The following is a 12,168-nucleotide window of genomic DNA, read 5'->3' as shown; positions in this document are numbered from 1 at the left end:
TTTACAACATTGATTCATAAAAGTTGTTTTTTTCACATACCGTACTCTCACTTTGGACGACAGTAGGTAATGCTGGCTGAAGAAAAGATCGAAATAAATTCCACTATCAATAATTATTCTGGAACAATATCATAATATTTTCAACCACCGGAAATGAGGTTGTGTTTGAAGAGAGATAGGGAGAGGAGGCTGAACTCACCGATACAGAATCAGCGCTGGCCAAGTGAACCCTGTAGAGCTTCACAGCTCCTAATTGCCCGGGCTGGACCGCTCTGGAACCTTCTCGTGGCACCAGCTCCAAGCCAAGTTTCCTGAAATAATGACAAAACTACAGGTTAATTTTGTTCAAAAATATTTTTTCAATATTAATGTTACAGGGAAATAAACATGATTCTATATTGACTTTGTAAAACTCTTCAAGCGACATTTTTGGAAATGTTACTTTTCAGTGGTTTCATATAGAATAGTCTTCTAAGAACAACATGGTAAAGTATTTTTTGCTGATTAAGGCATTTTTAATACTAAAAATCAAATTTATGCATACAATTTTTTTGGTTATTTCAAGAAAACCGTAGAAGAAATTACCAAAATCTCAAATAAATAGAATCGCAATATTTTGAAAAACGAAAGACCACTTTCACATAAACTTGATTCAAGAATTTTATTAAGATTTATAAATATTTGTTTTTATCGTCTCAAGTAAAATTTTCATTTTGTGGCTTGAATGGTTTTACCAAACCACAGTCGATATATAGGTAGAATAATATGATCAATTAAAACATTTTTTTAATGTGTTCATTAACCCCTGGTGTGACGAAGTTGCCTATCGGGTACGCAAGATTTGTACCAATCGTGAGCAGGAGTTGCCGTATGATAATGGTTTCCGGCATTATATTTTCATGGATTTTTATACTTTAAAACCTGCTGGTAGCATATTTAAATGCTTGTCAAGAAAATAACTAATCGGAAGAAAAGTTTTGCATTGTTTGAAATTCGGTACAAGTCGGCAAACAAATATTAGAAGATGCCGTAGCATAAAATGTTTCAGAGTAAAATAAATGTATTTTATTGTAAGTACCTATGTAGGGCGGCTTCTGTGGTCGAGGGGTGAGGCTCTCGACTAGCTAGCCGAAGGTGACGGGTTCCTGACAATCCCGACGCAATTAAATTTCATTCGATTCATTTGTGTTATTTCATTTAAAATAATATATGGTAGCAGAAGTCGAGGACGCCCGAGGAAGACATGGCACGATCAAGTGAATCAGATACCTGAGTCGGGCTATGTCATGAGTCAGATGATGTATGAATGTGAATGAGGCAAGAAGTGTGTGCCAAGATTGGCGATCCGTCTTCTCCGCCTACCCCTGTATCCCTACATTCACTTTATGTAATTTATATAATAATATAAAGTGGAAGATACTCTCAGTATCCCCCTGGCGTAAGACAACCACTCAAAATTGAAACATTGCCTGAAATGGCTTTAGATGTGTTTGGCGACCAGAGCTGAAAATACAGGTACTGCCCACCTTCCTCTTTCCTAACTCTTCTTTGGTCGAGTTTGGTGACCAGATCTGAATAACCAGGTACTCCCCCACCTTCCTCATCCTCATCTCCTTTTCCTCCTACTACCTTCAGCCTCGAAACATACCTCAATTGGGAATGCCATAGTCTCACTGGCTCCAGACGGTTGGAGCAGTTGGGACTCTTGTGAGGTTTCACATTAAAAAAAAAGATAATTTTGTGTGAGTGTGTATTACAAAATTACAGTAAACAAGCGCGACGGAAGCTTTGTAATTCGCGGGAATCCGGCATTCCAAAAGTTAACAATAAAAAAATTATATTACGCAAATGTGTTAAACATAAAACCACAAACGCACCGCAGAAATCGTAAACGTGTACGGAAATTCAGCGAAGTAAAAAGTGACGTGAAACGTATTATTGAATAAAAATATGAACTAATAAAGACATTACTTGTTTTATTATCTATTCTGTTCAACTCGTTCGTCTCATCAGATATTGAAAGAAAATAAAACGAAGCACTTATTGAATATAATATCAACAAAGTTTATATCAATCCATAAAAATACATGAGTCGATTGTTCAGTATGTTCAAATTTTTATTATAGTTGACGAGTTATGTTATTTCGCCGGAAGGTCATATCAATTAATTATTTCCTGTATGCAAAACGTGTGCAAAAAAACCCATTTTCGGATGGTTGATTGGATTTTTTTTCAATTGATAAATGAGAAATATCGCAGAACGCGAAAAAAAACCAAATTTAAAACAAATGGTCATGTCTTCAAAACTATCTATATATATTATCGATAAATAATTACTATCTACATTGGAGCATTTTACCGACACAAAGAATAAATAACAAACAAAAAAATAGTTGGTACTCTGTCATCATTATAGGGGGAAATCCCCTTACGCCGAACGGCAGGTAGTACCGAACAAATACGAAAACTATGCTATGACAAATAAGCAAACGAAAACGGTCGTTTGTCGTGGTAAAGAAAGAGACAGAGCTAGTTAGGTCGCGAGAGGCGCAGCAGCAGTTAGTCTTGCTTGTAGCTCCCGTGAGAGCCAATGCTGTCATTTTCCGCGGGAACGTGACGTATCGTGCATACAAGAAAATACTGGTGGTTGCAAGATTTATAGTACGAGAGCCCACGACCAATATTTTTGTCTCATAGCAATACGGCCAAAACCGCATTAAATCGATAGATACGATTATCCTGAACTCGAAAATACCAATATCAGACATTTTCCGCGTAGCGTTTGATCTGACCGAATTTTCAAAATTGTCAAAGAATTTTACCGAACTGCATCATAGCAATATGTCTGATTTGCAGACTGTAGTTGAATGATAGTTCTGAGATACCGGAAACATATTTTTCAGACGTTAGTGGTGTAGCGCAAACCCGTAAAATCACTTAAAAAAATTAAAAATGAGACAAAAAAAAATGTCTCATAGCAATACGTCTGAAAATCTTTTTTATTAGTAAATTTTGGTTATTTGATGCGAACAAAACAATTTTCAGACGGAAATGTGAACGCATTAAATTTTGAGACCGTTTTGAAAATGTTAACAAATTTTACCGATCGGTATCATAGCAATATGTCTGAAAATTGTTGGACATGATAAAATAAGTTGTCCACATGTGCAAAAAATTTATATCAGACAAATTAAGTGTAGCACCTTCTCTATCAGACAACTTTCCGATACTCAGATATCATTTAAAAATCGTATTGAGGCATCTTGAATTTTCTGTTACAAACCAATGAATACGTTGCGACCCTGAATTTATTAGATAATAATTAACAAAGAATTTACCCGAAACCGTAACATTGAAGTTGAAGGACTGAAATAAATCGCACAATAGGAAAATGGGATGAAGTTGAAAAAAAAACGGTTTATTCAAAGTTACAAAATATTCTCGTATTCAATCGCTGTCGGATTCGGAATCGTCGTCTTCGAAATCACTCTCGACGTCGCTCGGGAGATTTTCAACGTCCTTTTCTGTAAAATAAACATCGTTAGTGAGTTTTTGGGAGTATATGCTACACTTAAAGTGTCTGAAAACAGGTTTTTGGTAATCATGGCAGCAATACGAAAAGTTGAAAAAAAAAATATCCGTATTGCTATGATACAGGTCGGCTAAATTTGTTGACATTTTCAAAAATGCGCTCAGGCTATATGCTACGCGCAAAATGTCTGAAAACAAACTTTTTCGTAATACAATTATAAAATCTATGTACATTTTCACTATCAGCCGTATTGCTATAATACCGACTGTCTTTTTTTTGACACAGCAGAAATGGCCTCCCACGCAGTTGCTACACTTTCGACCGTTACTACACACCTAGTCGGGTTCAGAATCATACAATCTAACGATTTTATAGGGTTTTTGCCGTATTGCTACGAGACATGGTTTTGGTCGTGGGCTCTCGTACTATTACGTGTGGTGACATTCCTATTAGAGTTTAATTTGTCTTTGGTAAGTATTTTTACAATTTTAGTGCTTAAAACTTGTATTATATAAGTATGTTTAAGGTTATTCTTATGTTAATTTTGGTCTATGAGTCCCTACGACCGAACAGTGTTTTTTCCCCTATGACCGAACAATTATTTTTCCGCGATTATTTTATTTTAAATGATATTATTGATTCCATTTTATTATTTCAGATAATATTATACTTTAAATAATGGAGAGAAAAAGGTCGCTGGCAACCCGAAAATTTAAAAGCTGCAATTAAAAAAGTAACTATGAAAAATATGTCCTTAAGAGAAGCTGCTTCAAGATACGGTATTCCCACTACTACTTTCTATGATAAACTGAAACTTGTAAGAGACGGAAAAGAAGTAGAATTAAAACCTATCTTAGGGAGGTTCACGAAAACCTTTTCGTCGGAATATGAGAATGTCTTAGAAAAACACATCAAAGACTTAGGCATGCCATTGACAAAAAATGAATTTTTACTTCAGGAATATACTTTTTGTTAAGGAATATACTTTTAAAAAAGTACATTTAAGAAGACAGATAAAAAAGACTAAAACTTTGCCATTACAAGAAAACCGTAAAAAGCGTAACCAATCTGCGCATGCAACCCAAGAAACGTAATGTGTTGTTTGTTTAGAAAGTCATGACGAGGACTGGATTCAGTGCAACTCGTGTAAGGAATGGGCTCACGAGGCATGCCCTGATATTCCAGAGTGCTCTGATAAGTATATCTGTGATATATGTTACCTTTATTAGGATTGTTTAGTCATAAGCGCTATTTTATAAGTGTGTTCGGTACTAGGTGCCACATAATGATAAACCAAAAACTGATGCCAATGATTAGCTTTTGTTTTAACTTTTAGTTTGTATTCTATTGATTGTTTGATTTTTTTTTTTGATGATTTATTTACATGTCTATGATTGTTATGTACCGAATAATGTGTAATAAATAAATACAAATCCATTCATTGTTTTAATATCTCACATGCTTAGGTGTTCGGCACTGCGGGACTTCCCCCTACTAAGTACAGAGAACGGTGAAAATACTTGTAATAGAAGATCGATTTCCACTGAGATTAATTAAAACGCACGCTAATACTATGTTCAAATACAATGATGGAATAAAATTTAATTCGTCAAACGGCGCCTTTTTTTAAAATATTTTTTTTTCTTTAAAATAAAACAAACACTTTGTATTTAACCACAAATATTTATTATTTTACACATCGACCGGTTTCGCTTAAACCAAGCTTCATCAGGATATAATAATAACTAAAGCTGTTTAGTTATTATTATATAATGTCTAACCACAAAGTAATCGCTTCTTATGAAAAAAAATAAAAATATTTTTTTTTTCGTTTCATCATTATGCATATTTTTGCCCTCCGATTCCATTACTTTTTTAATTCCTCGACAGAAACAAGCTGCGAGTGCATGTGTTTAGTGGAAGAGACTACAATAATATGCATTTGAGTTACGCTCGATTTAATACTATCTCTTTTACCGTTTTGAATTAGTTAATGATTCGCTGCTGGGCGAAGATGGGCGGTGTTCGGTTAAAATGAAAGGTATGAAAAATAGTAGCTAATATCCAGAGTGTTACTGGAAAAGGAAAAAATAGTATAATACTAGAGACATGATCGCTCGGTATATAAAGGACTCTAGTGACCCCCCTTTTGGCGATACGTGATTTTTACCTTCAGAAAGGTAAAAATAGTATGATAATAGGGACACGATCGCTCCGTATATAGGAGACTTTAGTGACCCCCCTTCTGGCGGTACATCTTTATCTCCAGGAAGGTAAAGGTTAAATATTACGTGTAGTATCATTTTTCAACCATGTTACAATGAAAATTATTTGCAAGTATTATTCAATATGACAAAAATGTTGAGTTTGTATTTCTTTCACACAAATCTATCTACCTACTTCTATAAAGAATAGTGTCTGTGGCAGAGACAAGGTGGGCAATTAGGATTTGATTTTACTTTAAAATCTACACATTTATGTTTTAAAATCTACAGTTTTATTCCGGGGTTGATGAAATTTTGCACACTCGCCCTTCAAGGCAAGATGAAGATCACTGTCTACATTAGTTTTCGAAAAACCACCCCCCATCCCCTTTTCCCACCCTAAAGCAGAATTTTAAAACTTCAGTTAGTGTATAGTAATAAATATCGTTATGTCTTACTAAAACAAAATTCAAAGTGAGGCGCACAGTTTACACCTGCACTGCGCAAGTGGGTTCCCTACAGAGAATCGAACCATCTCATCCCAATCAAATGATTTTATCAGTATTGACGAGTTAACGGGTAACCCTTTTAATTTATGTATCCCAGTTCCTAGTAGAGGATGTGTGAGTGTTGGTTGGAGGTTGGGAGTTTGGATGGGTGGTGGTTGGCAACGACACGCCTCAGCGCGCAACACTTGCAACAATGTCATGCTGCTATTCGAGGAATTCCGATATTACACCTTTGTTCCCCGTCCAGCGGGTAATAATTCCGCCGGGCCGCAGTCATTCGCGAATTCGCCTCGCGGACCGAAACAGGTTTCGACCCCGAGACGCCACAGACTCAAGCCTCAGCGCTGAGACGGCAGCGGCGCGGGCGGCCACGTTCTATGGACCATGGACCACAAGAGATGATCCGTGATCCGCAGACTTATTCTACAAGATGAAACGTGGAGATGATTCTGCTGCATTTCAGATTACCAATATCCGTAGCTTTATTCTACATATCTATCTAGCTATCAAAAAATATAGTTTGATAGGGAGATGTGTAAATACGAATGTTGAAGGGAACGAGAGAGAAAAGATTTAATAAATCATGCCTTAATTTAAATAGAGTAAAATCTCGGCAAATGTCTTAAGTAGCATTTAAAGAAACACTGTGAATTTTTAAAGTAACATGTTTTTGTGACATATTTTTTTTAATATTCGTAGCACACTTGATTTTTTCCGTCGAGGGAATTTCATGGAATTACTTTCGGAAAATGTATAAAGATTACCTGAAAAATAGCATTTATATTTTTTTAAAACTTAAAAGTATCCAAGGAAAGTATGTTCTAAATCGGCATATATTCGGAATTCGGGGTATTAAACATTACCAGTAAGGCGATGACACACCTTTCGCATTAACAATTTTCGCGTTAGTATTTGGACTATGCAAATTTGGTCACAGTTCACAGTATCCTGTTAGGGAAGGTTCTGCGAACCAAGAAAATAATTATCTTTGATTATTATCAGTAAAGAAACAAACCGTCAAGTTATTTCTTCGTACGGATAGGCGGAGCCACACAACTGTCTTGGAATAGACTTGTTGCTTCATTAACAATCATCATCGCATAGTACAAATTCTTCTGTATACTCCTTACTTCAGCATATAATATGTACTCTTCTGCCAAAACCGACTCTTAACATGACCCGATACAAGTAATTGATTCACTTAAACGTCATTATTATGCATACCTCATCTTTTCCCATTCACTGGTGCGTCATAATTTTTCTAATACTATTTTCCTTACAATTATTTATTTATATTATGCACCCATACGGGCCTTTAAAACTTGTGATACATACATATAATAATTTAGTGGAACCTTATTAGAAGTAAAATTAGTTAAATAAATTATAAAATAGAAAACATGAAAAGGAATATTATTTATGAGGTAAGGTATTATAGCCTTCTTGTAACTAAATTCCGTGCAGTTGAACACATCTACTATTTCTGAATCAATCTCGGTTCAAGCGAGTATTTAAATCCTCATATTGTTGTTGCAATTAAAATGGATTTTTGATTTGATTTAATTTCATTTCATTTTTGACAATTAGTAAAGATATAAGGAAACAACCTTACTTACTATATCAATAACATTGCCCGCGTTATAGAATCGTTCTAATCCGAAAAAGAAAAATGTTTTTATAAAATACTAGGTGACGGTTATGAATGGTTGGGAGTAAAGTTTTGACATTGTTAATTCTAGTGAACCTGAAAACATTTTTTTTTATTTAATATATATAAGAAATAATATTATTCCATAGAATTGAAAAGTTTATTTTTTATAAGTTTTTGTTTCACTTGATAGCGCCACGTTTACCTCGGGCGTCCCCGACCTTTACCATTCACTACTGCATACCACATTGATACTACAAAAAAAACAACATTATATCGACTTTAACCCAACTACGTATCTCATTCCATTGCAGAGATAATGCGTTAAGTCTTCCTCGGACGTTCGCGACTTTTTCTGCCATTAAAACCACTCTCTAAACACTCCTGACACTAATAAGAACAAACTTTGAAATTTTCAACGCAATCGTTCCAGTAGTTTATGAGTCTATAGAGGACAAACGAACAAACAAACATTAATTTTTATATAAACATATTTTTTAAACTGTAAATAGAATTACATATGACGTCATCGATTTTATTTAACCTGTTAACCGGGCGGGACGTATAAATACGTCAAACGTAAACAGTATCGGGTACGGGTAGGACGTATAAATACGCCCTTGAAATATATGTTGCACCCTGGAACGAGCGGGACGTATATTTCCGAACATATCACACGGAAATTGAGTTTTTAATTTTTACATATTTAAATTTTTTAAACTCAATGTTTCTCTTTTATCTGTGTGCTTTTATTTATTGTTATGTAATTATAACCTTTTTTATATTTTTTTGTAATCTTTATAATTGTTTGTAAATATTCTATTTTTTTAATTCGATGTTTTCACTTTTTTTGATGCATAAATAAAAAATTTAAAAAATAAAATTAACGTCCACCGGGCGTGAGGTATTGATACGTCCTAGTAAAGGAGTTCGCGCCCGTTATATGCTGCGTAATTCAAAACTGAACTCCCCGGTTAACAGGAATAAGACTAAAAGTTATCGAATTGTCTACGGGTTATAATAGCTTATAGTAGGAATATCAGTGAATCGCCCCCTACAAGGGGAAGATCAGGGTGGATCCTCTCTGAAACGTGTTTCATAACCAGAATCATAATGCAAATACTTCATAAAGGTGAAATTACAAAACAACAAATGTTGGAGCTATTTATTGACCGATCAAATAATGGATGAACACATCGATGACCCAGAGAAACAGAGTTTGCTAAGACTAGGGCAACACAAATTATTCAGGGATAATTTATTCCGAGTATTTTAGGGTTGTTCTTGTTCTTCGTGTATAATTCGCCAAAGCAAAGGGATATTCAGTTTCAATGACAGAAAGTTAAAACACATACCGGCACATACCATCATGTAAAAAAAAACAAGTCAATCAAGTTACCTAATTATTTGAATAAAGCAGGTAACGAAATGAATTCTACTAATCACAAACGATAAGACAGGTGAAAGCATAAACAATTGAACGGCGGCATTTTGAAACATGTAATTTGTTTAATTATTTCATACCTATAGCCTGTATGCAGATTATCTACTGTTATACATGCCTCCATAAATTATTGACAGATAAATTCCATACGCTGTTATTATATCGTCTCCTATAAATATAAACTAACATCATGCACAGAGCATTCCGACATAGAGACTTGAGTAACCGCGAAAATGGATTTGATAGAGACTATGAATTAGTTAATTAAATTCAATCGCTTTTTGCGAGCACCTGTGCAAAAAAATTACACGAGATCAATTATTATTAATAAAGACCTTCTTAAAGAATTCGGAGAACTAAAACAATGTTCAGTAGTGGTAGCCGTTCAACGTCAAAAGGGAAGCCTAAACATTAAATTGAAAATAAAAAGGATCTCATGTAAGCTTCAAAGACAAGGTTGTAGGTAATAACGGAAAAGGCAAAGCCACTACATGTATTTGGGTCCGTTTGCCTGAATTGTATGTAAATTAGTCAACATTAATGAGGATTCACATTATTTCCAAAACACAACGTCCAATTTGACTTTGGGCTAGAGAAATGACAATGGGTGGAATAAGAACACAAAATTTGCAGAGGCATTGACCCCGGGGGCCTGAGAACTTGCGGAAGATAATATATTATAACTCCATTGTGTTGTGACTGGAATCTCAGAAACACGCCCACGAGCGAGCCCGGCGGCCTGACCATTTTTTTATATGCGACAAGAGTCGTGGGAACGGGGACGGAGGAGATGGGGAGGTCTTGTGATTCGAACGTCTGCCCCGAGCTGGACAGTGGACAGAGCCTGCCGAGGGACAGTGGACCACAGGAGGACATGCATCACCGTGGCGGACAACTGACATTAACAAAGTTAACACTTATTTTCCACCGCGTTCTCAGAGCATCAAAAATATGTTGCACGAAACGATAAAAAAAAACAATTCACGAAAACATCACGCAAAATTCCAGGATTCGAATATTCGTAAAAATCTAAGGAAAAAAATCATTACAACCATAAAAATTACGTAACTAGGCGGTTAACCGGCTACCAGATATGCAAGAACGTACTAATATCATTGACACAGGTAAACCTTGCTGGTTTTGTACACTTAATTAATTACCCCGAAGTTAGGAGGTATGAGCATGAAACGCGATACATTTTTAAGCAAGACATTGGGAATTTCTAACCAAAATATCGCAAAATATTAGGTAATTAGATAGGTAAACCGTTACGATGTACATTTTGAAAATCACGTGTTAATTGTTATTTGCAATACTTAATTTAAAAGTTTGCGCCAAAAGGTAATTAATGCAGCAAAGAATAACAAAATACACTGTCCAAACACATATAAAAGGTTAGCCATTGAAAATAATTGCCAAAGAAATCAGTCATCGATTGTGATGCTAACCAGTTCCAGGTAAACGTCTAACGGGGCATCTTGCAATGTTCGGCTGGACTCGACGTGCTTGGAATAATAAACGATTTTCTACCAAATGACCATACAATTTGATCGTTCTTAGTTTGTAGTAGGTAGTAGGTTAGGTAGTAAGTGGGTAGGAATGCCCATAAAATCGTACCCCACTATAAAGCAGAAAAACTTTTGGTGTATGTCTTGCTAACGGTGAGCTCTGGCGTCGTGTACACCGGTGTTTCGGTCTCAAATTTCGAAGTCAATGCAACTACTTTCATCAAGCAAAAAAGAATCATCGACATAAATTTAGATTCATCAGTTGTATTCATCTCGCTTGTACCACTAGTGTCTGGACACCGTGTATATTTATAGGCTTATATATTGCAAATTTATTGTTATGGTCGCGATCGTGGAAAAAGCTCAATTTATTTATTAAAAAGTTCGTGATACATGAAAACTGATATAAAATAACATTAATTAGATTTACAGATGACTGTAAAGAAGTCATGGCAAATAGATAAACATTCATTTAAAAAGAAACAGATGTCACAGATGGAGCTTTTCGGTTATTAGGCTAAGGGTAGCACCGAACGCCTTTGGATTATTATTGTTAATAAATTATTAAATGAACACACGTTTCATCGAGAGGATTTACACTTCCAAGATAAAACAAATGTAACCTACGATATTTGAATAACAAAATGCACAAAGTGGTTCCCTCATTCTTCACTTTGTGGGTTTTCTCCACTTTTACTCATTTCATTTACCTACATAAAAAAAACATCGAAAGAGGTTTTGGGTTAGTTTTGTATGAACTGAAATATTTTGCAATAATTTCATTTATTTTATTTTTACACGGAGCTGGAAATAATTTAAAAAAAAAAGGTTCAACTGTTTCTTCTAGAGCAGTGGGAATAAGAATGAAAAAGTAAAACGTTAATTCAAAACGTGGTGCATACAAAAATACTTTCTTAAATAATGTTCCAGAATGGATTTTAAAACACGGGAAATTTCCGAATTCTAAATTAACTTGATTTTCAAAGAGCTACAATAAAATATTTACGATACGGAATAATATAACTTTTGCAATTATGTAATTTCATGGAACTTAACATGTTCAAATAACAAGAAAAAGTCACCGTCGCACAGTGGTCTTTTTGTTAAAAATTCCTGGTCATAACTGACAGAAATTGGTGGACTGTCCATTCTTGTCATCATAATTTGTAGTAGATATTCACATCTACTTATGAACCACCTCGATGGCGATGATATGGGTTTGGGCGGCTTCCTTGTGATACTATAAATAAAACGGGTTATTGAAAACAATAGACAAAAAAAAAATGTTTGTTTATTTGTTTTTACCTATAGGAAAAAACCAAA

The 12,168-nt window shown here is 34.9% G+C and overlaps 1 protein-coding gene across 3 annotated transcripts in view; it reads right to left on the bottom strand.

The window, feature by feature from the left end:
* The window catches only part of spg (dedicator of cytokinesis spg), an 80,490-nt gene that overhangs the window by 32,231 nt on the left and 36,091 nt on the right, over positions 1-12,168 (bottom strand). For 2 of the 3 annotated variants that reach the window (XM_089631738.1, XM_089631746.1), the window contains exon 5: positions 200-311. In XM_089631738.1, coding sequence (XP_089487864.1) covers positions 200-311 — 112 coding nt within the window. Of the gene's footprint in view, positions 1-40; positions 77-199; positions 312-12,168 lie in introns of all 3 variants that reach the window. The other variant, XM_089631729.1, reaches the window with a different exon arrangement.

Source organism: Hesperophylax consimilis, chromosome 1, assembly GCF_061612785.1.
Source record: "Hesperophylax consimilis isolate HC1 chromosome 1, BYU_Hcon_1.0, whole genome shotgun sequence".
NCBI lineage: Eukaryota > Metazoa > Arthropoda > Insecta > Trichoptera > Limnephilidae > Hesperophylax > Hesperophylax consimilis.
This window is presented reverse-complemented; position numbering and strand designations above follow the sequence as displayed.